Source organism: Solanum tuberosum, unplaced genomic scaffold (genome assembly GCF_000226075.1).
Source record: "Solanum tuberosum cultivar DM 1-3 516 R44 unplaced genomic scaffold, SolTub_3.0 scf00062, whole genome shotgun sequence".
In the NCBI taxonomy this organism is placed as follows: Eukaryota; Viridiplantae; Streptophyta; class Magnoliopsida; order Solanales; family Solanaceae; genus Solanum; species Solanum tuberosum.
The window spans coordinates 801482-827269 of record NW_006238987.1 but is presented as its reverse complement, the minus strand read 5'-3'; the positions used below and the strand labels follow the sequence as shown (position 1 = coordinate 827269).

Genomic DNA, 25788 nt, shown 5'->3' with positions numbered 1-25788 from the left:
TTCAAGTACTAATTAATTCATCCCTAATTTATGTTTCATGGACATCAAATTTCACATCTTTGTTGTCCAAATCCACTAAGTTATTCAAACTTTTCTGTATTCAGCCTCTAACGTGTATTATATTCTAAACCACTAAGCTATTCTTGCTTATTAAATTCTATGGATAAGGACATATCATAAGTAAGGAGATATTCTTAGAAAGTAATTAAGTCGAAATAATTGGCTTAATTAGGTAGACAATAGTGACTTAACATAGGTTTAGACTTAACAAGTTGGTTCAATACAAACAACATTTGGCAAATTAGTAAGCTAAAAAGATGATTAACTAATTATATTAGTACTATTTACTTATTGGTTGTTAGGTACTAGAATAATTAATGTTGTTGTCACGTATAGCTCAAATAAATGAAGTAACATGGGTGACGATGGACATCACATGTGTCTTTGTTGTATTATATATATGGTCTTACAAATATCGGTTCCTTAGTTACGTTGTATTCCTTTCAGGTTATTCTTAATTTTTTTTTTCTTGTAAACTTCATTCCACAACATTAGGATTAAATTAGATTTTATAAGAGTTGAACAAGTTAAGTTAATTGTGATTATCGATCCTATTTCAATCAAGTGATTAATTTTTTGTATAGAATTGAGCAATAACTCACTGTTATTGATTCAGTTCATTTTGATATGTTCAAATTCAATCTAATGAGAAATACTCCGGCAATGCTATTGTCATAAATGTAGTTGTTCATGCATTAGTGCGATATGTAATAAATTCAAATTATAAGTATAAGAATTACCATTTGGTTACTTGCAAGTATGTACGTTTGCGTAGTACCAATGAGTAGTCGCATCATGATGTCAAAGCCAACTACTAGAAGAATGAATCTAGTGTGTTCGGTACGGAGAGAAATGTTTTCGAATTTTGTTAGGTCAAATTTTTTGAAAAGTATTTTCTAAAGAGATAATAAAATAAAATAATCACCTTAAAACTGACTTTCCTGATAAAAGTTGAAAAAACAGTCTCACAAGCTAACCCATGCCGCATTGATTTGGTCCTCCGCACCCTCTAACACACATCACCTTCACCGGTACCCCCGCTCTCACCCGCACCTTCCATATCTAGATTATTTGAGATAATATTTTTTACTTATATACCGAAACATACCCTTAATTCTCCTTGCTTACAAGAATGAAGTACCGCCTTAATTTTACGGGATTACATCAACGATTATTTTGTTAGTCATCACATTATGTGGAAATTATGAGTCCAGTTACATGTTTAAAGCCCAGTAACCTTGGCCACACTAATCAACTAAATGTTTTTGCCAATAATATTAACAAATGCAATGACCTTTATAATATATCACAGTTCTTGAACTCAGCTGCTCCCAATTTCAAATATTATTAGTAAACACCACCTATTTAGAGAACACATTACAAGGAAGTGATACATCTTCAAACCCCCCGGGTGGGGGGAGGGAGAGTCTTCAATGAATACTTCAGCAAAAAAAATAAAAATTCCCGAACAACGGGCAATGGGAAGCTACAACAAATGCAAGCTGATATTAGAGATTTCTTAGAGAAGTCTCTGGTGAATTGTTCTATAGAGAAAGCTATAATCTTCTACCTTTCACATACACCTATCACGATGGCGTGGAGGAATAAAGGGAAAGAAAAAGTTGTATGTCTGCACCTCTAGGAGAAAACTTTTACTGGAACTCCAAACAAATGGGATCGGTCACAAATCCTGCACATGCTTGTCGTACAGCTCAGATACAGCTTTGGATGCTGCAAGGAACAAATTATTTGGTCACCCCACTTGAAATTTGCCGCAAGCTCCAACGTTGAGCTCCCATCATACACTAGTTAAAGAATACTTGAATTAGAGATTAGGCACTTGGGAGGGGGGAGGGGGAACTACAAGTCTTCACAGTAGTGCCCATGTACAACATGAACATGGCATCAATCACGAGGAAAAACAATTTAATAAGATGTTCTTGCCTTCTGTAACTCATGGTATGGTTTCACACCCCTCCACACTTATGTACAAATAGTCAATCTTTTTTTTTTTAACGACCCTTGAGGGGGTCAGGGGCTGAGCAACATTCCAGGCCTTAACAAAAATAAAACAAAACAAATATACAGGAGGAGGACATAAACCTTATCTTCGATCCTATCGGAGGTAAGGTTTATGTCTCTCTCTTGTATATTTGCTTTGTTTTATTTATGTTAAGGCCTGGGGGTGTTGTTCAGCCCCTGATCCCCTCAAGGGTTGTTAAAAAAAAAAGTAGTCAATCTTTACAACCAAGAAAGTTCATTTAATCCGGGGTGTGTGGGGGTGGGAAGGAATAAAAAAGAAAAAATGAATACCTAGTGTCCCCAGAATTCCTAGCAATAAGAACATTAACCGAATGCAAATAAGAATGTTGATTGGTGGGGGTGGGTGGGAAAAGCAAACCTAGGAGATCATAATATCAATTCTTACGCACAATTGACAAGCATTAAGTGTTTAGACAGAAATAAATCAAATAATATTCCATCCGTAAGCAAGGACTACGAATCCAGTAAGTTTGACGTGCGTTAACTAAAGATTACTCTACACACCCCAAAAAGAAGGGAGTAATATTACAATGCATGTTGTTTCAACAGGCAAACATTGTTTCAGACATCAGAACAAAGTTCTAAATAAGTACCATCAGTGACTAAACCAAACAAAATATACAAGAGCTAAATTATACAAAGGATATAAGGTCACACCATGTATGTTATGAATTCATATCAACACGTCTGAATCCCAAACTAGTAGGGAGAGCTACACGGATCTTCAATATACATACCACTCTATTTTCTTTTTCTCTAGCTTTTATTATTGGGATGGTGGCTGGGCAAGCTACATGGATCCTCACTATTTCACCGGGCACCAACTACCTCCCACCAACGCAGGTACGAGGATAACGATGCCCACTATGGCTTAAAGAGATTGACAGAAATTACCTACCTTTTTCTCAATCTTGGAATTTGAACCCTCCAAGGTTTTCATTGAACTGGTTTCGCTCCAATCTCAAAAAATTGTCTTTTAAGACAAAAAAGGGCTCACAAACACTAGAGGTCATATGCATATTCTACTTACCAACAAATCATTTAAACAAACTAAAAAGACTCCTTCTAAATATGGACCTATGAGTGTAGCAGCACAACTAAGTCTTACTCCCAATTAGTTGATATCACTTAAAATATATTTTACTTTTAGTTGTATCGCACTCTGCTACAGATTTCGTGAGATTGTAGTTTTGAGAAAACTTTCCCAGTGTTACTTTAGGTTTACCTTGTTCACTTTTTAACACTTCCAATCACTATAGTGTCACAATTACAAACCAAATGCGCTTGGAGTCATATGTGTACATGGCCAAACCATCCTCATGCAACCTTTTATTTCATCCTCTTTGTGCTACTAGTAATACAATCAGATGTGATCATCTCCATTTAGTTATTCTAATACCAAAAGGCAAAAAGCTCTAGTATAACCCAAAAAAAAAAACACAACTTACCTGCTCCTGCCAGTTAAATTGGTAAGACTTGTTCTTTATCTGCAGTAGAATTATAACCAAAAATGACTTAGCATATATTTCTGAATATTTCTTTGGGAAAGAACTCCAAATACTTGCCGACCAATGGCATTGAGATTCACAATGAACAAAAGGTTAAAGAAGAAGAAAACATTGTTACCGCATACTATTGTCACAATAGTCGTCCAAAGAGAATCCCACCAAAGATAAACGCACCAAACCATTTGTTGGAAACAAATCTACATACAAAGCACAATAAATTCAAACAGTGAGAGTTTAGAAGACTAAATATTATAGGTAACATGAATCAGTGCATAGGTGCATTTGAACTTCTTTGGGAGCTATATGTGAATTGCTTGTGATACTTGCTAAAAATCAACTCTGCCACTGATGACTAAATCAGACTAATTGTCAGCATGTCAGGTGTTTCAAGCTCATAGTAGCTGACAAGTAGCAGTAAGCCAGTTAAGTGTAAATTCATTCTGTAAATGAAATGTAATCATGTCTCTAGTTACTATTTGATACATACTTTCTGTTGCAATCTGCACGAGATGAAAGGTCAACAGTCCAAATTTGCCAAGCCAATTGGCCAGAAGCAGCTGTCAAAAAGGCGTAGTATGGCCATCCTGCTCCAGACAAAGAAGAGATAAGCAAAATTAAACTAAAAGAAATTGGGGCAAATAAGTAACAAGAGAAATGATAGCCACAAGACCATTGTAGCTAAATAAATTAGAGAATGGAAATAGTTACCAATATCAGCATTAATTCCGGAAAGAGCAAGACTGCTGATGCATGCTAATCCAAACCCACTGATCCATTCTTTAGTGGAATCTCCAAATCTCAAGGCTGTAGATTTGACACCCACTTTGAGATCATCTTCTTTATCCTGGATGACAGTTACTAAAATATTGACAAGAGCTGCTTTCACATGAATTATAAGTATCTCATACTAGTTTAATACGGAACACAAATCCAGAGAGGTGCATCTGATATATAAGAAAACATTCATACTTGTGGCACAAGGCAAATTATAATATTGAGAACCCAGGTCTAAAAGGTCTAATCAACATGAGTCTTTTCTTTCATTTAATTAAACATTTTTGTGACGTCTACATATTTTATGGCAAAGGCAGGCGTTCATGTTTCTATCAGTGTTATCAAAAGCAAAAAACGCAAAAAAGCTCTTAGGTCCGTTGGGGCTTTAAGCACAAATAAAACGTGGGCTTTAATGAAAAAAAGGCACAAAGCGAGAAAAAATACAAATATTTATGTTTAATCCAAGACTAATAATTATAAGCATGAATGACAAATATATGACCAAGGAAATTGAACTTTTTTTAACAATAAAGTGAAATATCAGTTGTTTAGTGTCGCCTCTTCAGAAGAGGCTCATTAAGGAAAAATATGCCCTAGAACCTTGATGACGACACTGAAATAGTGTGCATGTCCCAAGAAAACATGCTTGAAGGTGCAGGGTCCTATACTAGAGTAAAACTTCTTTAATATATTATTAGCCCAATATGTCATATTCATGTTAGTATATATTCTGCTAGAAGTCTCAAACTCCATATAGTATAAGAGATGGCAGCTAATTTCAAATGATCAATACATACCTGATGTGCATATATTGTGTCATATACAAGCGTCCAAAACACACCGGACGCATATAAAGGAAGCACAACTGCAGGATCAATACTTCCTTTAATCGCAGCCCAACCTAACAAAGCTCCCCAGTTGAAAGTTAAACCAAGAAAGGCTTGAGGCTGCACCAACAGATATAGACATCACCATCCTAACCAAACAGTTGGCAAAAGATCCACAGAAGCTGAGAAGGGTTGTACCCTTTGGAGTTGAGGGCAGGGAGAGCGAGAGAGAGTACAGATATACTGATTTGAGAGATGCAGCATGAAAATTCGGATATATTACCCAAAATGTAAACCTCTTCATGAGGGGGTATGAGAAGACCAGCAACAGGGATGAAGCACCCAAAATGCGGCTGCAGGAATAGAAATGAATCACTAATAATGTAAAGATGTCATATAAAAAAAAACTTTTTCTTCATTGAAATGCAAGAAAAAAATCAAATATAATCATAAAGATCTAGTTCTCCAAATATTGGCAAGTTAAAAAATAAACTGTCCATGCAAATTTAAGCATAGTACCAGACAAAGTGATAAATCATATGTAATTCAAATGGAGATTCCCACAAATGTGCAGTCTTTAGACCCATATGTAATCCAAATGGGGATTCCAACAAAAGCGCCATGTCTTTAGTCCCATATGTCTGTAACCTGTGAAAATTACTACACTTCCCATACCTGGGTTTTACCCGAACAAAACTGATCGCTCTCATTATGGATTGAAGTAAAGAATCGAAGTCTGAAGTAAGAGAATTTAATAACGAACTGATTTTTTCACGTTGGTCTTGGGAATTGTGCAGTAAATGACAATTTTCTGACTCCATGCTTATGAAGGAAACTACCCTAACCTCTCTATAAAGCAGGAGATGAAAGGAAATCATATTGATTTCTAACAGATAGCCATTCTCTAGATCAGCTAACCAACTAGAATGAGCCAATCAATCAAAAAACTCTCAAATAGATTAAGCAAAAAGCTTTCTCTGCAAGGGGAAATTTGGAAAAAAATAAAATTATGTCCAGAAGAAAGAAAACAAACCTATAATTATTCAATTGCAAAAGAATCCCAAGACCTAATAGCAATTGGAACCCAAGAAAAGTGAGCCCCTGAAAGGGTGTCAAGACACCACTAGCAATTGGCCTCGACCTTGTTCTTTCCACCTGCACTGCATGAAAGCTTTCAAATGCACCAAAAAGCAAAATAAAAGACTTAACTTGTTATGCAAAATCTCAAAGGTAAATCAGCTTTCAGAAGATTGGTAAGAAATGATTATACCGTGGTTGAGAAGAGGAATCAGGAATTCAAGCAGTATACTATATCAATTTCAGCAGTCAAGAACTATTAAACTATAAATTTAGAAAAGATCACAAATGATAACAAGGGTGAGAAAATAAAAGAGACATGAGCTATCAACTTTAAGTTTCAATGGCATCAAACAAATCGCATTGCTACCCAATTGAGCAGTAAAGATCCCAGAAGAACCAAGCCAAACTAAATAAAAGCAGCACCATCTTGCAATGAAATATCATAATATGAAGGGAAAGACTAGCATTTTGTCCTCCCATTAATTCCATCTCTCTCTCACACACGTGAGCAAGACGGTGTTGAATGAGACATCACCTTCATTCAGTACACAAAGTCCTCATTCTGAAGTCCAACTTTTACCTACTTAGGCAATATATATGGAAAACCACTCGCCCTCTCAAAACATTCTAGATATCAATAAAGTATAATGAGTTGATGAATTCCCTGTTTTGTGGAATTAACAAATACTTAAAGCAATCACTTGAGGATATAGAAGTATGTAGCTCGACTATACAAAATTCTACTAAAAGTGCAAGGGAAAGCCCAATCACCTTAGTATCGATATCTCGATCAAGAAGATCGTTAACTGTACATCCAGCACCTCGCAAAAGCAAGGCCCCGCAACCAAATAGTGTCATCATTTTCAAATCAGGGAGGCTCCCAGGTGGAGCAGCCAAAGCAATCGACCTACATATAGTTCCTTAAAAAGTATAACAAAGGAAAACAGAACACACAAACACAATGATAAAGAGTATAATAATGAATTACCACATGCAAGGCCAAGCGAGTAACCAAGTGCCAATAGGTTTATCAAGTCGGGCAAGATGGGCATAAGGTCTAATTTTTTGGGGTAAATAAGTATCGACCCAAGAAGGCTTTTGTTGTTCATTCTTCTTCTTCTCTTCCGAATTAGCTAAGGTCGAAAAGTGAAGAACTTGGCGGAACCCTGAAAGTTCAATTCTTGAAGAATGTGGAGAGTAAAATGTCAACAATTTTCTAGAATTGAGGGTGTGATTATGATCATCAGAAGAAGAAAATTGAAAGGGGTTTATTAACGGAGAATGAAGAACATTTGGGCTAGGGTTTGTTAGGTCGCCGGAAGAATACAGAGCAGCGATAGAGTGCCGACGGAAGACATGGCGATTCCCAGAAAGGCGGCGATACAGTGCCATTCTTTATCAGTGAAATTGAGACGGCCCTATGGAGGGCATTTTAACGGGGACTGACCAAATTGACTGCGTCTGGTCGTTAAATACCTAAAATTTTTGTTTCCTAATTTCTAGTATTTATTTCCATAAAAATAAATCGGTAAGCTCCCAAATTGCATTGATGCTAAAAAATAATACTTAATTAATATGTTATTATGTATTACACTGGCAATACATATAATATAGTGAATATCAATCAATGGTTATTCTACAATTGAATAAATAAACTTCCATACAATTCTTAGAGGAGTGTTATGTTACAACTTTGTTTAAAATTATGTGGTAGAAAGTAATGGGTGACATGAAGAATACGATTTGTTGTGGATTCTATATTCTCTATTTTATATAAAAATGAAGATACTCTTTGGCATGCTATTATTTATTTGATGTCTGGTACATATTGGAATCCACTAATCTGGATTCGCGTAGCGTAGATAAGGTATATTTTTCACTTGTTTACAAGATCAGTTCCAAAAGGAGGTAAAAGTACTTTTCGGCCCAAGTCGCATTGTTAATTGATCATAAGTTCATAACGATATCGTAGAAATGTAGCATGGACCAATTTTTTGGGTCCACATGTATTCGCAAAGAATAATCTTATTCTTAGAAAACAATAGAATATAAGTAGTGTTGAATTAAAACATGACAATCAATCCGTTAATTTGTGCTATCGGCGGAGGAGCTAGAAATTTGACGAAGGGTGTGCAAATTTTCTTCTCAGATGTGTTAAGGGTGTGCAAAACTAAATATATTCTCATATTAACTAACATTTAACCTCTGTACACGATATAATTTTCTGACAAAAGATGTGCACCGGACCACCCTTCGCCTAAGGTGGCTGCGCCCTTGCATGCAGTCCCGTTATTTCACAAGTCATGACTCATCAAATTAAGATATTCTTTTTATACTTGCTAGGTTCCCCAAATGGGGCCTATACGATATGAATTTAAAATAGTCGGACTGCATTGAAAGTCTGATAGAAACCAAGAAAAAATATTATATGTTCCAGAAAATATATATCCATTTGTTCCTTTCACAACCCTGAATAATAAAATACAAAGATATGGCCGGCTTCTCATTCTCTGCCAAACAAATACTGATATTAACCGTGAATCTAGTTTTAGTAATTCCCAACCCACCTTCTCATACGAACTTCTAAGTTCTAGCGGGGATCTTAGTACTGAGTTGATAGTTACGAACTTTTACCCTGTTGATAAGGGTTCAATTCCTCGCCTTGTAATTCTCTCACAGGAGTAAAAATAATAATATAAGAAGACCTCATAGCTAATCGTTATTAGATTCTGGTTCATTTCTTTTTTTGCTTACATTCTATGCATACTCCAAGAGATTACATTTGCACATATTTTTACTTGTAGTAGAAAGGAAAAGTTATATAGTTGAATCTATTCACTACTTCTGTACAGCTGCTCAAGCTAGAAATATGATTTTATGTGGCGATTCTTAAATATACTCAACGAATAAATGGATACAAACTCATTGCTGCATCATGAGGCGTTTCTGTTGCAGAAGTTGTAACCAGAAATGAGAGAGCTAAATGCAAAGGCTGTAAAAGCCAGGAAGGACACCCCAATAGATGCAGATGCCATCTCTGTAAACTCATCTTTTCCCCAATTTGATATCCAGTCATATGCCCTCGTTGCAGCTGAAGAAGATGCTGACATAATCAGATAAGCCAATATCTGCGCAGGTATAAGCAAAAGCAAAACAAAATTAAGAGCAAATTATACATAAAAACAACAGGAACAGTGCAAAGCAGAGTTGTGGACCTGGTTAGAAGCAGTTTTCCGATCACCACTATGAACTGTGTAAACAATTATTAAGAGGGTCATCAATTTTGTAGAAGCAAAATAAGAAAACTATCATATCTTTTGCTTCCAGTTATCACAGTCTACTAAGTAAAATAATTTGCTAAAAGTACAATTCAAAGTTTAAATACTGGAAACTTGTGCCCCTAAGCATGACGACTACGAGTCATTGATTTATAAGTACTTAAATAGTTTGTTGGTTAATAAAAATTGACTAAAAAGATAAAATTGTCAAAAGAGTCCTCTGGAGACAGAAGGCAGACCTATATTCGTCTACACCAGTGTGAAATCAAACTTCAAAATGAAAAGCTTAATCATTAAGATGTGGATCTAAAGGAGATGATTTGTGGTATTCATTGATATATAACACTCAATTCATATCAAGATAGTTTGATACTTTACATACAGCAGAGCTCTCATGATAATGTAAACTGACCAGTGAAAACTTAGGACAGTGAAGCATAGATCATCAGCCCCACGACAAATAAGGAAGTTTGAATGTCCTGTGTTTCGTATCAGGGATCAGCGCTACAATCAATTTAAATTCATAGTATGCCATTCATACTAAAAAGAGATATTGGTGGGTTCCCCTCTGCCATCCTATCTCATATGGTGCAAGTGCACATGGTCTTGGTTTCAAGTACTGATCGAAGTAGTGTAAAGTGTAAATGAGGCATTGAATTTTTTGTTCAGAAGTAAGAGCTGAATCTTATCTGCTAGCTCCTAATATCAGAAGTTTTTCTTCCGCACAAACCACAGAGATAAAACTTTGGCGGACCATCTATAATGTCCTAAGAGCTTGGACTATTTGAAAGGGTCAAGAAATGTCATACTTCTCCAAACAATCAGTTTAAGACCTTTTATAGAGCTTGACTTACACCCTCCTGTCTAGCAGCATAGTAACAGCCAGTATGAAAAGTAGTAACATCCAACTCAAGAACTAAAAACTAGATATATGTGTTAGTTACCCAAGTAGACAAAGTTCAAACGGCATTACTTGCCTGATCCATTAAGAAATCAAAATGATATCGCGTGTAGTGAGAGAGGAAGTGTTTCCGACTTGCTAAATTGTAAATCAGATCAAACACTTGAATTCCAGAATATGCAAATCCAATAGCATTCACAGCAACACAATACCTGTGACATAATATAAAAGGTCTAACATCAGAAGAATTTCAGAAACTAGGATTGATTTTTCCTAATTCTAAATCAAAGCCCTTGGGATTCAATTCATTCAAACACACCGGAGATCATTATGCAGATTATGAATAAAATCAAACCTGTACTCTTTGTATCGATCAAAAGAGTCACCACTCCAACCTTCAGTTTTATCAGCTGCCATAACTGAGAAGGAAATCAAGCACAAAACAAACTCACAAACCCTAAACCCTAACGCCGCTCTGGTCAGCGTCAATTCCCTCTTCGAACGCCCTGTCCTCGGAGGTCTCTCCCCTTCCATTTCTCCACCTTCCACGTCACCACCACGAACCGGTCCCACTTTGGTCACTCCGTTAGTTACATCCTCCCTACCCGGCCTACTAAAATAAACTCCCTGAGAATTCCGATCCTTGTTTCCGGCGTCCGACGGCGGAGTAGGTGTCGGAGGTGAGCTTAAATTCTCCAAGGAAAGTTTATGTGGAGATCGAACTGGAGAGTAGTACTTTTCTACAGAAACCAGGGCTTTTGAAGAGAGCGATTTCGTGGCACGGTGATCGGGAAGAGGGTCATCGGAACACAACAGCGATTCGAAACGGAGTGGTGAGTGGAAGGAGTCCATTTGACTCACCTGTGAGTCAGTGTCCGACATTGATAAGTGGCTATTATGCTTCTGAAAATTCCGGTGGTGATTGGAGTTGGAAGTTGAACTTGAATTGGAATTTGATTTCTCCATTGAGTTTCCCCGGCAAAACTTTGCGCTTTATTGTATTGACAGAAAAACAAAAAAAGTACGTAGGAAAATAATGGAAGTGCTTTTAGCTGTTTGCTTTTTTAAAAATATAGTTACTTCTATCTGTTGTTTTAGAAAATAGAGAGTAGGCACGCGCACACTCTCTCCAAAAAAATTTTTCATTCATAGGCTCGAAACGAGACTTTTGATTAAAGAGGAGTAGCCCCATTCGCTGCAAGATATCTGTTGGTGGTCACACACACTCTCTCCGAATTTATTTTACTTTTAAATTTGTTTAAAATTAGAATTTTTTATTTTATTTTATAAGTCTTTAATCATAATTTTCCACATAACATGTTAAAGTTCACTAAATTAAAGAACATTCTATTATCTTTATAACATATTTTTCATTGAAAATTTGTAATATTATTGATATTTTAACTTCATACTTTTTTCAAAGAAACTGTTAGCAAAGATCTATTATTAAAATAATGATTAATGATTTAGTTTGGTTTTAAGCCATTAATCTTCTGATGTTATAATTCTCTTGTGCATGTTTAATCACAATGTCGTTTGATTGCACCTCTAATTAACTTTTCCCATACAGTATTCAAAGTTTTATAGAATTAACCAAATAATCGTCTATCCAATCATTTAACTAAAAATATATTAGTTAATTTGACAATAGTGATTTAACGAACACGTGCTGTAATGGTGTATTACACAAAGAAAACTACTTGGTTAAGAAACAAAGTTTCCACTTTTTTGACTTAGAGTAAAAGATATGGAGGATAGTGGTGAGTCGGTATATTTTGCCTCATTAACCATAAAGTGAGAGGCTTTACTTTATATTTATCAATCAACTCTTACAAACCTCTAATCTTTTTTGAGAGGCCAAAAAGAAAGAAAGAAAAAGTAAAAAAGCAAAAAAGTTGTGGTCATTATCCTCCACTTGCTTTAATTCACTTTCAAACGTATATTTACTAGTCCCTTTCTTCATCAATTGATTAAAAGAGCTTTTTCTCAATATAATAAGGAACACATGTACTTTTGAAAATTTAATCAGTGAAGTAGTCAGTAACTTGTCTTACGAGACATGTCTAAGTACACGCATACCAATAATTTGTATTCGATATGTAAATTTAAAAATTATTCGTATATAATCTAGACAAATACTATGAAGGTGCGATAAGGGCAAGGAGTTTGGGGTGGGTGGGGGCTACGGAATGTGGTGAAGATGAGGTGTGTTGAAAGAGATTGGGAGGACACAATCAATATGAAATGTCAGTTATTGAACTTGTTTTTTCCAAGGTATGTATTAACACAAAATTCAACAAATTCTAGAATATTTTGTTGCTTACCAAATTTCTCCAATGATTTTTCTTTATAGTAAAGTTATTTGTCGCTTATATAAGAAATAAGTAATACTGAGTTTGCCCATTTTGCTTTCAAATTTAATTACAAAAAGAAACTCCAAAAGCTACCCTTTTTCTGAGTAGTGGACATACAAAAAGAGAATGCACTTAATTAAAAAAAATTAGTAGTGACTTTATTAACTTTGAACACAATAGCCAACGACCAAATTAAAAGATGTGCCATTCTGCCTAAAGAAAGATTATTGCTGTGTCATTTTCCACTTTAGCTATACATATAAAATTCATTTATTAATCTTAATTTGAAGTAATTAGACTCCTCAAATAATTAGTGCATCATGTCTACCATGTAATAATATCAAATGTCAACTGATATCCTAATGTACTGTTATTGGAACTTCGATTTTATGTATACACAGATTCTGTTACGTTTCTGTTTTTACAAACTACTGGTTCCAAACACAGTGAATATCAGTATCAACCTGTGCCATGCATGCAAGGATCACTTATGGCACTGAGCTTTGATGCTGATTACATAGCATTGCCCATAACAACATACACAGTATAATCTCACGAGTTGGGTCTAGAGAGAATTGGCCAGACAGAATTCAATTTAAGTGAATTAAGGACACCACTATGCATCAAAGAGATCAATGCAAAATTTACATCAAAACAAGCAGGCCAAAAACAGATATTGTTGTAGCTGTTTCCTTCCATCGGCTCATACACTAGTTTTAGCAATCTAATTACTGTTAGAAGCCACTACAACACTCAACATTGGCTAGAGGTTGACAAAAAATATCAGTGCCTGCAAAGTCAGAACATTTGAACAAATAGTTACAGCTGTCTTGGAGAATGCTCCACCACGACTTCCACATGCTCTACAGTTCTATCGCTGTCAGGTGCTGATGTTGGGGCTCCGTTCTCAACTCTTGATTGAGCAGCTGCATTTTCCTCGCTGCTTGGACCAGCATCCTCTGTGCGCACAGGGCGGAGAAAACCTTGCAATCTCAGCAGATAGCTCTGGCTGGAAGGTTGGGATCTCACATACCGGGCTGCTGTCAAGACATTGGTTGATGACCTTTCTAGATCAGCAGGGATATTTGACAAAGCACTGAGATCAAGATTTGGAAAAACAGAACAACGGCATCTAGGGCATTTCACGTTTAGGCGAAGCCATTCATCAATGCATGCAACATGAAAGTTGTGAGCACAAGGGAGACCACGGACCTGCATAAAGGTTTTCTAATAAGAAAAATAGCAGCAGAGCCTAAATAAGGGCAACACCAACAAAACTAGCGTGACAGTCGTCGTGTTGGCTTCTAGCAAACCAACCTTCTCCAACAACACAAGAAAAAGAGGAAAAATATAGATAACAAATTACAAAACAGGCATAATGTCCTAGTGCCGCTTAACTGGAATTAGCATGATTTTGATCTCCTGAACCATCTTTCAATAAGTTAAGTATCTTCAAGGGATGCCAAGTTTTAAAATTATCCTCTTCACTAAGCTGCAGAAACCTGAAGACTATAAATAGGAACTACAACCTTAAAACGACACCAGGACAAGTTCTTCTAATTTCTTTTAACCATCTATCTAAGAATTTAAGCTCTTAATTTTCTCTCGAATTGGGCGGGGCTGGGGATCATTGCATGACAATAAATATTTCCACTAGTTAAGCATGCATCTTTAGACTATTATTGCCCCAGTAGTCCCATACTATTACCCTACAAAAACATTGGAAATCAATCACTTGCATATAGAAAACCAGCCATAAAAGGAATATTGAATCGTTGCTTGATGTTCACAATTTATTTTGGTGGAAGCTGTGTATAGAAGCGTAGATTTGTGTTATTTAAGTAAAACTGAGAATGGCATACAAAATGTATTTATTATCTAAGAATGAGTAAACATTTGAGAGCATCGTGCAAAAAAAGGGGAGTCCTAAATTTTCTCCAATAATAAGGAGAAGTAAAGTTAACAAAAGAACAAAAGTACCTCATTTCCGACATCAAACTCTTCCAAACAGATAGGGCACTCACTGCAGTCCGTAGGAACAGTCTTCATCCTGAACATAGGAAGTTCTTGAATAAGCGCCTCCACTGCTTCTCTCTATGTGCCAAAAGGAAATTCACCCATTAATAATCTTTAATCGATCAGGTGTAGCAAAGGATTCATATTGAGGAGTGCCATGAGCTGTTGACAATAAATTTTCAGTCATTACCTGAGCTTGGCTCAAATAAAGTCCTGGATGGTATGAAGTAGCATCTTGGCCCATCCCTCTCATCTCCTGGCCAGCAGCTTCAAATGCCCAATCTGGCACTCTGATCATGTCAACTAACACCTGTAATGAGGAAAATTGTAAGCTTGAGGAGTAAACCAAAATAGCTTACCATGAAAACCAAATTACACCATACCATGATGCGCAGGACTCTAAAAACTAGAAGTCATAGTGTGTTTTCACACTAGTGGCCCAAGAAAGAACAACACATTAACCATGTGATTATTCATTTATAAATAACATTCATTTCTGATGACACAGAACAGATTAGTCGAACCAAATTATCGACGGAGATCACCCAGAGAGCAACTGTTTACAGAGATCACCCAGAGAGCAACTGTTTACACAACTCTTTACTTCCTAAAAGACAATAAAACAAAATAAGTGTGTTTGACATAGATGATACATATCGCGACTCCAACTAGCTTGAAATTGAAGCAAAGTTGATTGGTGCATTGCTGGAAACCAATAGCAATATTTATGGCACAAAAACACTGAAAGTCTTACATTTAACACACTATAACTATACTTGAAATTCATTTATTTCTTTTAACCGTGATGTCTAGGTCAGCTTGCGTGCACCTCGACTAATATCATGATATACCTGATATCTTCCACCAACACAAGCATCAAGTAACTCTGTCCACTAAGACTTGGACATCTGTGAAGAAATCACCTAGTGATTTTGCTTCAGCGGGATTTTAACCGGAGACCTCAGGGTTCACAACCCACTTCATTGACACTAGGCCACACCTTGGGGTGCAAAAATTGTTACACATCAAGCTGTGCATTAGTGCAGTAAATTTTCTCCAAAAGATGCATTCACTGCAGCTTTACACGTCACACCTTATTATTGGTTAACTGAGCTGCCCTTAGCAAACAGTAAGAAGCTTTAAGACCTTAGTTACACCACTCAAACCACCATAGCGACTCCCAAAACACATATCCACACAACCGCTCTCCATGCTTTGAAGATTACAACAAGTCAATAACCATAAAGACTAAAGAAATTGATTCCCATTCCTTAATAATCTACGTGACATAAAAACAACACATACCATTACATTTTTCTTTTTCTTTTCCATCCTTTAAGGGGGTGCCGAGTGGAAATTTAGGAAACTCCGATACCCAGTCTTTACCCAGAAGAGGGGCCCACTAGGGTGTTTGCGGTTTGGTTGAATACTGATCCAAACCGAAAATCGAACCAAACCAATTTTTATTTGGTTTTGGTTTGGATTGTATTTAAGTTTTAAAAAAATGATAATATTTGATTTAATTTGGTTTTATTGAATACAAACAAAATAAATAACCAAACCAAACCGATAAATTATATACACAAATTTTATAATTATATATACAATTAAATTTTTTGACAAAGGTAATAGGTTTTGTATATAAATCATCAGCACTAAGGATGGAATCCAAAAATTTAAATCAGACTATATACAAATTAATTTTTAATACTTCATATACTTTTTCATGAAAGTTCTATTTATCCCTAATAGGCTAATGAATTGTACACCTTAAGCTCATTTATTAAAAGAAAATCATCAATCCAAACTCATTTATTTTAAGAAACAACTATTAGATTTACCTATATATATTTCTTGTATTTCTTATCAATTTTATTCACTTGATTAAAACTTATAGATCTTAAGACATTTTCTCCATAATCAAGGAAAATAATAGCCACCACAATAAAAGGTTATTTATGGATTATAAATTGGAAGAGAATGAAAAATTATTTTCTAATTGTAGGGGAAAAATAAAAGAGAGAAATATCATTATGTTTTTTAAAAACTGAATCAAATTGACAAGAACCAAACCGATGGATATGAATTATATTTGGTTTGGTATGGTTTGGTTTAGTTTTAGTAATTAAAAAATAGACTAAATTGGTTTAATTTTGGTTTACCCCAAAAAAGACCCAAACCGGACCATGAACACCCCAAGTGCCAACACAACTCAACAAGTGAAGGCCATTAGTCAGGATACAGGTGAACTTGGATGACCTTGACCACTGCCAAGTATAAGTGGACACTATATGAGTGTCAGCACGTGTATATACACGCCATAAAACACACACATATCAGTACGAATTTATGTGTCCATTTTTATTTACTTTTGATAACCGAGAAATCTGCGTGTAACCCGCCCTTTTGACCAATCACAGTCTTCTAAACTCGGTGGATAATGGGCCCACCCCTCTACCCTTCTCCACTTAAATACTGGGTTTCGCTTTGCATGGTGTGGGGCTTGAACCTGTGACCTAAGCCACAAATCCTCCACCTTTTGCCACTCGAGCTAGGCCTTGGGGGAATTTATGTGTCCAATTCTATAGGGCTTTTTCCAGTTATGATATATTTCTTTCATTTGCACTAACAAGATATGTTTTTTCATATCAATCAATTTCAGTGCACATTCTTGTTCCTTATATAAACCTAGAAAGAGCAACCAGGAGGCAGTAGCATCATATCTGTGGTGTGGGAGGGTTTTGAGATGGCTCATACTACATTGGGCCATGCAGGGAACAATGAAGAATGCACTATTAGGTTGGGACAGTAAAAGACAGAAAAGATGAAGTCATACGCTGGATGCAGCTCCATTAGCACTAATGTGAGTTGTATGTAGGAATAATAACTTTATTTGTACATTTGAGGAGGAGCCTCTTCTTTTAATTTCCTTTAGATGCACCCATGTCATTCCTACTTATATAAAAAAGATTGGGTCTCCTTCACAGAGAACCATATCATTTTGTAGGATCTCGACCTTTTAATATACTTCTTGTATACGGAAATTTCCTATTATAAATGAAGTTACACTTTACTTAATCAATAGAAACCTACACAGAGCACATTTCTGACCAGCAGTTTGAAAGCATGACTACCTTATCATGGAGAGATAGCAAAGAATATCATCAATTTAATGTTTTTGTACAATAAAAGGAAACAAAGTCAAAGGGAAAAAGAAAAAAAATATATATATATATATATGTATGAATGTATAACAGGAACAACTTAATTCTTAACATGTCATATGTGAAAGCCAAAATACACTAAATCAAGTATATTGTGCGTTCTAATGCTTACCCCAAATTCTGAAATAGGAATTCCTTGTTGAGCGCGCAATAAATGGGCTTGCCTTCTAGCTAACCACTGCAATAAGAAATTGAAAACTTAAGGAAAATTGTAATATTGACGTCAATAAAATTGCATAACTGTCAAATTTTCATTTATCGGATTATATAAATCCATTTACATACTAACAAGACAAGGTAACGCCAATACAACATTGGTATTTGGGATAATCTCCCACCCTCCAAAACAGAAAAAATAACATCACACCGGGCAAGAAAAGAATCAGGAGACTGACATTCTACTTTCTGTCCGTTACAGGTTGGTATCCTGCTTTTAGTTCTTCTTTTTTGGAATTTGTTGCTTTCACGCTCTCTTTTTCCACTTTTTCAAAGAAAAGGATAAATGGGAAACGAAACTGTCCGAATTGAACTAAGGCGGTAAGTAGTTGAATTTTTGGAAAGGTTTAGAAAATAACCTTCCCTGTCGATATGCAAGCTATGCACATGAGTCCACAGTAGCTGAACAGCAACCATATTAGGAAGCCCCACTTTTGGCCTTCTTCTGGAAGCTGAAAGAGTTTGGGCATAATGTCAATTCTAGGCTTTCAAATCAGAACAATGGAAGCAGCAAAGGACTACTAACTTACGCAGTTTCTTGCACTAGTGAACCATAACGTCCCAATGATGGTCCAAGCCCAAAGAAAGGGGTAAAGAAGCAAGGCAAGAACTGAAAGAACAGCTATTCTTCCACAAAACCGACCATATCTTTGCTGCCAGCCAAAATCCCTAAAATGCAATTACACCTAAAACTTCAGTCTAGTCATCGAAGGGCACAATCCATATGAAGCAAAGAAATCCAAATAACCACCAAAAGAAAGATATCACTAAAAGTTACTAAGTCAACCAATCTGCACATTGCTCCTGGCATTTAATTAAATAGTCTGGAAGCAAGAGAACAGAGTAGAGATATGAACATGAACAATCCCAGCAGGATTATTACTTCGAAGAGTATTACGCCCAATCAAGCAACAACTCAGGGAATCTCATGCAAGTTAGGTAATACAGCTAGCACAATAAATCTAGAAAAAACACATAATGGTAGATTGCTTCTCTTGCACAATAAAATGTTTTTAAAGAAAAGAAGTATGAGGCCTTACAATCCCATTCCAGCAGCAAGTCCATTATCTACAAACATCAACAGCCGAAACACAAACACTGTTGTATAGTCAACCTAGATTGAGGAAAAGGGTAAAATTGAGATATACACCAACAACAACGAAATACAGAAAACAACTCAAAGAAATTTATTGATACCCACCACGATCCAGATATGCAATGGGTATATACAAAGATGGTATCGTTTCCAGTTGATAGCTACAATGATTCTGATAAACAAACAGTTAAAGAAACAACCCAACTACAATTTAAAATCAAATCCAAGTTCATAGTAATCCCAATATGAAAAATCAACTTCTTAGGAGGGAATCGTTTAAAAGGATACATACTAGTAGCCAGCATTGACAGGAAGAACCCATCATACCTACAAGAAGAAAAAACTCAAAAAAATTAAAATTTGATAACTCAACGGTAAAGAAAAAACCAAGAAAGATAAAAGATAAGAAGAGTTACCATTTAAAATCAACTCCTCTCATCGCCATTGAAGAAACTTCCAAGAACCCTAAGAGAAAATCAAGAATTCAATTTTCATATTTCAAGCAAAATTCTTGAAGTCAAATCTTTGAATTCGCTGATTCTGCTGCAGACCCATTAACTAAGAGTGATATATAAGTAGAAAATATATAGATTGCTGTAGGGATTTGAAGGGACACAAAAGAGGAAAAGAAATGTTACTTTTTTCAGGATGAAGTGTTGAAGTGAAGAAGAAATAGGACTATCTAATTAGGTGGCGTTTGGCACGCTTTCTTTCTTGGTCCCCTGCAAAAAATTATTTCTAATTAGTACTCCCTCCATTTTTATTTAGGGCCCGTTTGGAATCATGATATGGAATCATGAGATGAAATTGAAGTTTTGTTTGAACATGCGATATGTAATTTTTGTGTTGTATATTTTCTCATAAACATAAAAATTTAATAAGTTGTAAAACTATTAAAATAGCCCCAATTGTTTATTCAATCTTATCAAATAAACAAAAAATTATAAAATCGCATAGTAAATTATTGCAAAGCTATTTATTCTCCACTTAAGTAATTGTTTAATCTAACTTTAATTTAATAAAAAAAGTTGAACATAAATTGTAGTGTACTAGTCTTTAATATAATCCTCCCACATAGTACGGATAATTTCCTCACGTTAAACTTGTATTTTTCGATTAACAATCTGGTGGTGTGAGTTAAAGTGATTATATGTTGGTGAGAATAATAAATTTTATGTCGGTGAGAATAATAATTTTTTAAAAGTAATAATGTGATTATAAATTTTATTTACATATGAAATAAATGGTTAGTAGATATAAATGTGGGGTTGTTTTAACAAAATTTAAACTTGTGGATTAATTTTTGTATTAAAATATCTCAAATCATTATATGAATTTTTCATATCATGGTTTTTGGAGATTGTGGAATCACATCTCATGATATATAATCATGAGATGGAATCAACGTAAAATCGCATGTCCAAACGTTGATTTCATCTCACGATACCATATCGTGATATGGTATCGCATGGCCAAACACCTGCTTAGTTGTCATCGTTCCAAATTTCAATTCCTTGTAAATTTATTATTGTATTTTTATTTTGTATTTTTTTTAACGATCGTTTGGTAGAATGTACAAAATAATGCTCATTAGAATGTATTAGTAATATTTGCATTAATAATGCTTGTATTAGTTATGCATAAATTATTTCTTATGCATTGTTTGGTTTGGTGTATTAAAAATAGTAGGCGTTGTATTAAAATATTTATTTACAAAAACATTCTCCACAATGATGATGGAAAAGATGTAAAAGTGTTTTTTAGGAGTGATTGAATCTTTAACCATGCTAATGCATGCATTAATTTTTTTTGCTAATATTAATACCTAGAAATTCATTGTATTAGTAATACACTTCTCAATGCATAATAGAAATTAGAATGTATAACTTATTTCAAAGATTATACACCCTTTATTCAACAATAGTTGCTCATTATTGATTTGACACATCTCTTAATAAACAATAATAATAGGGGTAATATTACTATATTATCCTTTGACTTTGTTAAATTTAATGTTTTGAAAAATGTGTTAGATCATAAATAGTGTATCTAATAGCAAGGGTAAAATAAACACAAAAAGTAAATTATCTCTTGATTTTCTAAATTGGACAAATATTGTTGGACAACTATTTTTAGTATAGTGGATAACTATTGTTAGACAGAGAGAGTAACTCTCAAGGGTAAAAATAGGAGGGAAAATCTTAGTAATTCAGTTGGTTGGTTATATGAACTTAGACCTTGTTGATACGGTTTGATTCCCCCACATTGCAATCCTCTTCCCATATCCCCCAATTTAATTAAAAGAAAAAAGAAAAAAAGGATAAAATAAAAATAATTATATCAATTGTGCATTAATTTATGAAATGACGAAACGTCTATATTTTAATACGAATTATATTTAAGTAAAAACAGAAGACATAAAATCATAACGTATCGAAATGTAATCAAACCGCAATGAGAATATTAGAATGTAAAAATTGTAACGTATGATCAAATAAAAATAAAACAGAGGAATGATGACGAAAGATAACGACGAAGAATCCGTTAAAAGAGACGGCGTTTATTTGTGAGAGTTGGATGGGCCCGATGGAAGTGGCTGCCACGTAGACAACTTCTGTGATGACGTGATTGAATTAACATCTCGAAGTTCGAGCCTAACAAAAAAATAAAATATTACCTTCATTTTTATTTCCTCTCTGGACAACTCTTCTTATACTAGATACAAGCCGGGTCAGTACGAAGTTCAATATATATTAATTTTTAGTTTTAATTTATGTAATAGTATGAAACTTGAGAAGTTATTCAAATTTTATATAATTTTAAAAATATTTTAAGTTGTTAGATCTTTTTTACATATTTTTAAAAATAATTAATTGTACTCTTAACCACTTTTTTTTAGAAGTATGTCTTTTACATATATTAAGTTGTAAATTATTGTAATTTATAGTATTTTTTTAACGTAATATTCAAATAATATATATGTTACTTTTCATGTCTCAATTTATGCGGCATTGATAGATTTTTTTAGAGTCAGTTGATTTTTTTTATGTATTTTATTTTTTAAAAAAAATTATTAACTACTGTAATTTATAATATTATTTATGTCATTTTCAAATAGTATATATTTATCGTCTAACTCATTTTATGTGGTATCAATAGATTACTTTTCATGACTCAATTTATGCGGCATTGATAGATTTTTTTAGAGTCAGTTGATATTTTTTTATGTTTAAAAAAATTATTAACTACTGTAATTTATAATATTGCTTACGTCTTTTTCAAACAGTATATATTTATTGTCTAACTCATTTTATGTGGTATTAATAGAAATTCGAGAGTCAATCGAATTTTTTTATATAACTTTTTAATATTTAAATTATTAATTATTATGATTTATAGTATTATTTATGTAAAAAAACAAAATTTTCAATATTCGATATTTTTTCACTCTAAACACAATTTTTTTTGTATGTGAAAATGTAGTGACAAATAAAGTAACGTGTTTTAAAGGGGACCCATAGTAGAGGAAAAAAGGAAGAAAAAGAATGGCTACCTGCTTGGAAATTTGGGACCATTTTTGCGTCTGAGAACGAAAAATGGAAGGGTTTTATGTCCAGTACTAAGGAAGTGCAATTATGAAACAACCAAGTACAACATATTTTAAGCATAATATTAAGAAAATGTCCATCTTACCCTTGGCTAGGGAAGCAAGCATGTTGACGAACCGCTGCTTTTCTAGCCTCTTCTATATATTAGCAATTATTAACGCAAACTATCTTAGACAAAATAGGAATGAAATTGCGTATGCATCATTCTATCTAAATCTCATTTATAAAAGTACGTTGGTATATTACTATTATTATTATAATCTTAACCATTCGGGGTGGCCTAGTGGTTTGGGCTTGGGACTTCCATGTTGGAGGTCTCAAGTTCGAAACCCCTTGCCAGCGAAAGCAAGGGGTTTTGCCTTCTGGGTCGAGCTCGTCGCACCGGGCTTGCCTAGTGCGGGTTACCTCTCCTATGTGGTTTGCGAGCTATTGCATAGGAATGGGGTTTTTATCCTGTGCACACCCAAAGAATAGCGGCTACGGGTTTCCCTTGTCATCAAAATAAATTATTATAATCATATATTTGAATAATTTCAAATTAATGTGAATATGAATTATGTAGGTAGAGTTAAATTGGTTTACTATGGTGCTATTGTGATAAAGTAGTAAGTATGTATTTATCCTTAAGGAGTTTTGATTTCCAAATCGGCCTGAATTTGAAGTTGTCTTTGCTTGAAAACTATCGAACACCGAATGAAAAGAAGAAAAGAAAACATGTTTGGGTTAAAGTTGAGTTCCAAATCAGTTCTCCTTTTGCTTTCTTTTACCACCTATTCGGTTGATATAATCTTCTTATATTTATTAATATTAATTTGCTTATATTTCATTATAAAAAAAGTGGATTATGTCTTTGTTTTAATTTTGATTTACTCTGATAATTGATTATGATGCGCGCAAAGTTAAATGGATAAAATGGGTAAAAGATGTTTATTCACATAAAAAAGAGTGATAAAGGGTGGGGTAGTAAGTGTTTTTCTATAAAAAAAAAAAAAAAAAACTTTTTTTACATTTTTATTTGGGATAGGGGGCGTGGGCGGGGGGCTGAGGGTTAAAGGTTGGTAAATTTTATTAAAAAAAAACATTTAAAAATATTTTAATGAAAAAAATTTAAAATTTTATTAATTTTTTTTTCCAAATGGGGTATGGGGGGATGGGGTGGTAATTCTTTTTATTTATTTATTTATTTACATTTTGTTGGGATAGGGGGTAGGGGGACTGGTAGGGGTGGAGTGACGTGCTAAAAAAACTTCAATTTTATTTTTATTTTTTAAAGCTTGTAACAAGATTTCTATTATAATATGGGTAATCATATTATCCATTGAGTAACTCGTTTTTATCCATTTAAAATGTGAGTCGAGTCGAGTAATTTATCAATTTTTATTTGATTCGATTTTGATTGACTCATATTTGACTCGACTCGCTCGTTTGCCACTCTTAGTTTTAACTTATGTATATGCACCCACGGGCAGAGCCACTGGGTACAACTTACAAGGGGTTCATTTGAAATTAGAAAATTACAACGTATATATAAGGTTAAGATTTTATTTTCTATGTTTTAATTTATGTGTCACATTTTATTTTTCAAAAATCAAATAGTTTAAGTTTGATCGAGATTTTGCTCATGAAATCTTCAATTTTTTAAAAATGAAATTTATATATTTGTAAACTACGTAAAAATAAATAAATTATAAGTCACAATAATTGATATTTCAAAGTATTTAAAATATATATGAAAAAATTATTATCAAAGATAAATTTATTGAATTTCAAAATAAAAAAATGTTTCATTTAAATTGAAACATAGGGAATATTTTTTTAGGTATAGATAGTAGAAATTGAATCTGTTTGACTATATGCTCAATGATTAAGTAAAAATTCTGATTCCGCCGCCACATACACCAAAAGACTGAGGATTTCACCAAGGATGAACCAAGTTATCTTCACATCTAACTTTGAGATGGAGAGAAAATATAATAGAGTACATGTGGGATCTAGATCTCTGAAAGTCGTAAGCTTCATATATATAAATATATAGAGATTATCTTCTACCATTCATTATATTACAAGGAAGCAGAGAGAGGCTCAGATGCATGTTGATCTTGTACTCTATACGATTTATAAGTTCTACGTACACGCAATTTGTGTGCCAAATGATACTTTCTTACTATTCCAAACAGCACATACGTACGTACTGCGCTTGTGAGGTCAATTAGCCCATTTTGGAGTGTGCTTAACGAAAATGTAGAAATAGGGTGGTCAAACTTTTGACCTACTTTCTTTATGGACAAATTTTGATTTTTGACTTTCAAGGTTTGCCCAGTTACTAAGGTCATTGGATTTGTTGAAATTTATTTATATTTTTATAAGACTAGTCATCGTACGTATTGAAAAACTTTCACATATTTTTTGTACAAAAGATAATTTTTGTTAAGTTATTGTTCAAATAGTTGCCTTCTCATTTTACCTTCATCACACTATCCAGACTTCCCCACAATCATTGCTCATTCACCAACCTCATCACCATGATCACTTCATTTTTCATCAACAATATTACAAGACGAAGACGAAGAAGAAGTTGACGATGAACAAGAGTACTACTACTTTCCTAGTTGGAAAACCCTAATTAAGTACTCTGAATCAAGCATCATGGTCGGTCGGATTGATCATTATAACATATATTACATGCTTTATTCATATGGTAAAACAAGAAAAGGCTTATGAATATATACCTACTGTTGTACTTTATATGTGGCGTTAGCATGGCTTTTATATGTAACTGTTAATTTCACTCTCTATATTCTCT

The 25788-nt window shown here is 34.2% G+C and overlaps 3 protein-coding genes across 6 annotated transcripts; all 3 read right to left on the bottom strand.

Annotated features, from left to right (window-relative positions):
- Positions 1-1372: 1372 nt before the first annotated feature.
- On the bottom strand, positions 1373-7813 carry LOC102595300 (4-hydroxybenzoate polyprenyltransferase, mitochondrial). 3 transcript variants are annotated; one of them, XR_001473186.1, is made up of 10 exons: positions 7281-7813; positions 7064-7199; positions 6246-6367; positions 5496-5565; positions 5183-5332; positions 4320-4455; positions 4099-4195; positions 3730-3808; positions 3552-3590; positions 1373-1791 (listed from the first exon to the last, which is right to left on the bottom strand). XR_001473186.1 is itself a non-coding variant. In XM_015307680.1 (10 exons), the coding sequence occupies exons 1-8, from the start codon at positions 7682-7684 to the stop codon at positions 3742-3744; spliced, it is 1182 nt and encodes a 393-aa protein (XP_015163166.1). In that variant the 5' UTR covers positions 7685-7813; the 3' UTR covers positions 1373-1865; positions 3552-3590; positions 3737-3741. The 3 variants fall into 3 exon arrangements, 1 of the variants encoding a protein (XP_015163166.1); XR_001473185.1 differs by having other exon boundaries at positions 1373-1865; positions 7281-7812; XM_015307680.1 differs by having other exon boundaries at positions 1373-1865; positions 3737-3808.
- Positions 7814-9001: 1188 nt separating this feature from the next.
- On the bottom strand, positions 9002-11586 carry LOC102594755 (CASP-like protein 4A3). 2 transcript variants are annotated; one of them, XM_006344989.2, is made up of 4 exons: positions 10827-11586; positions 10548-10683; positions 9508-9542; positions 9313-9420 (listed from the first exon to the last, which is right to left on the bottom strand). In XM_006344989.2, the coding sequence occupies exons 1-4, from the start codon at positions 11435-11437 to the stop codon at positions 9405-9407; spliced, it is 798 nt and encodes a 265-aa protein (XP_006345051.1). In that variant the 5' UTR covers positions 11438-11586; the 3' UTR covers positions 9313-9404. The 2 variants fall into 2 exon arrangements, with proteins under 2 accessions (XP_006345050.1, XP_006345051.1); XM_006344988.2 differs by lacking the exon at positions 9508-9542 and having other exon boundaries at positions 9002-9420.
- Positions 11587-13391: 1805 nt separating this feature from the next.
- LOC102594425 (E3 ubiquitin-protein ligase SIS3) lies at positions 13392-20081 on the bottom strand. Its single transcript, XM_006344987.2, has 10 exons — positions 19794-20081; positions 19666-19704; positions 19483-19549; positions 19322-19395; positions 18812-18950; positions 18641-18733; positions 18178-18243; positions 15032-15151; positions 14806-14919; positions 13392-14037 (listed from the first exon to the last, which is right to left on the bottom strand). Exons 1-10 carry the CDS (start codon positions 19820-19822, stop codon positions 13645-13647), a joined length of 1134 nt encoding a protein of 377 aa, XP_006345049.1. The 5' UTR covers positions 19823-20081; the 3' UTR covers positions 13392-13644.
- Between the last annotated feature and the right edge of the window lie 5707 nt (positions 20082-25788).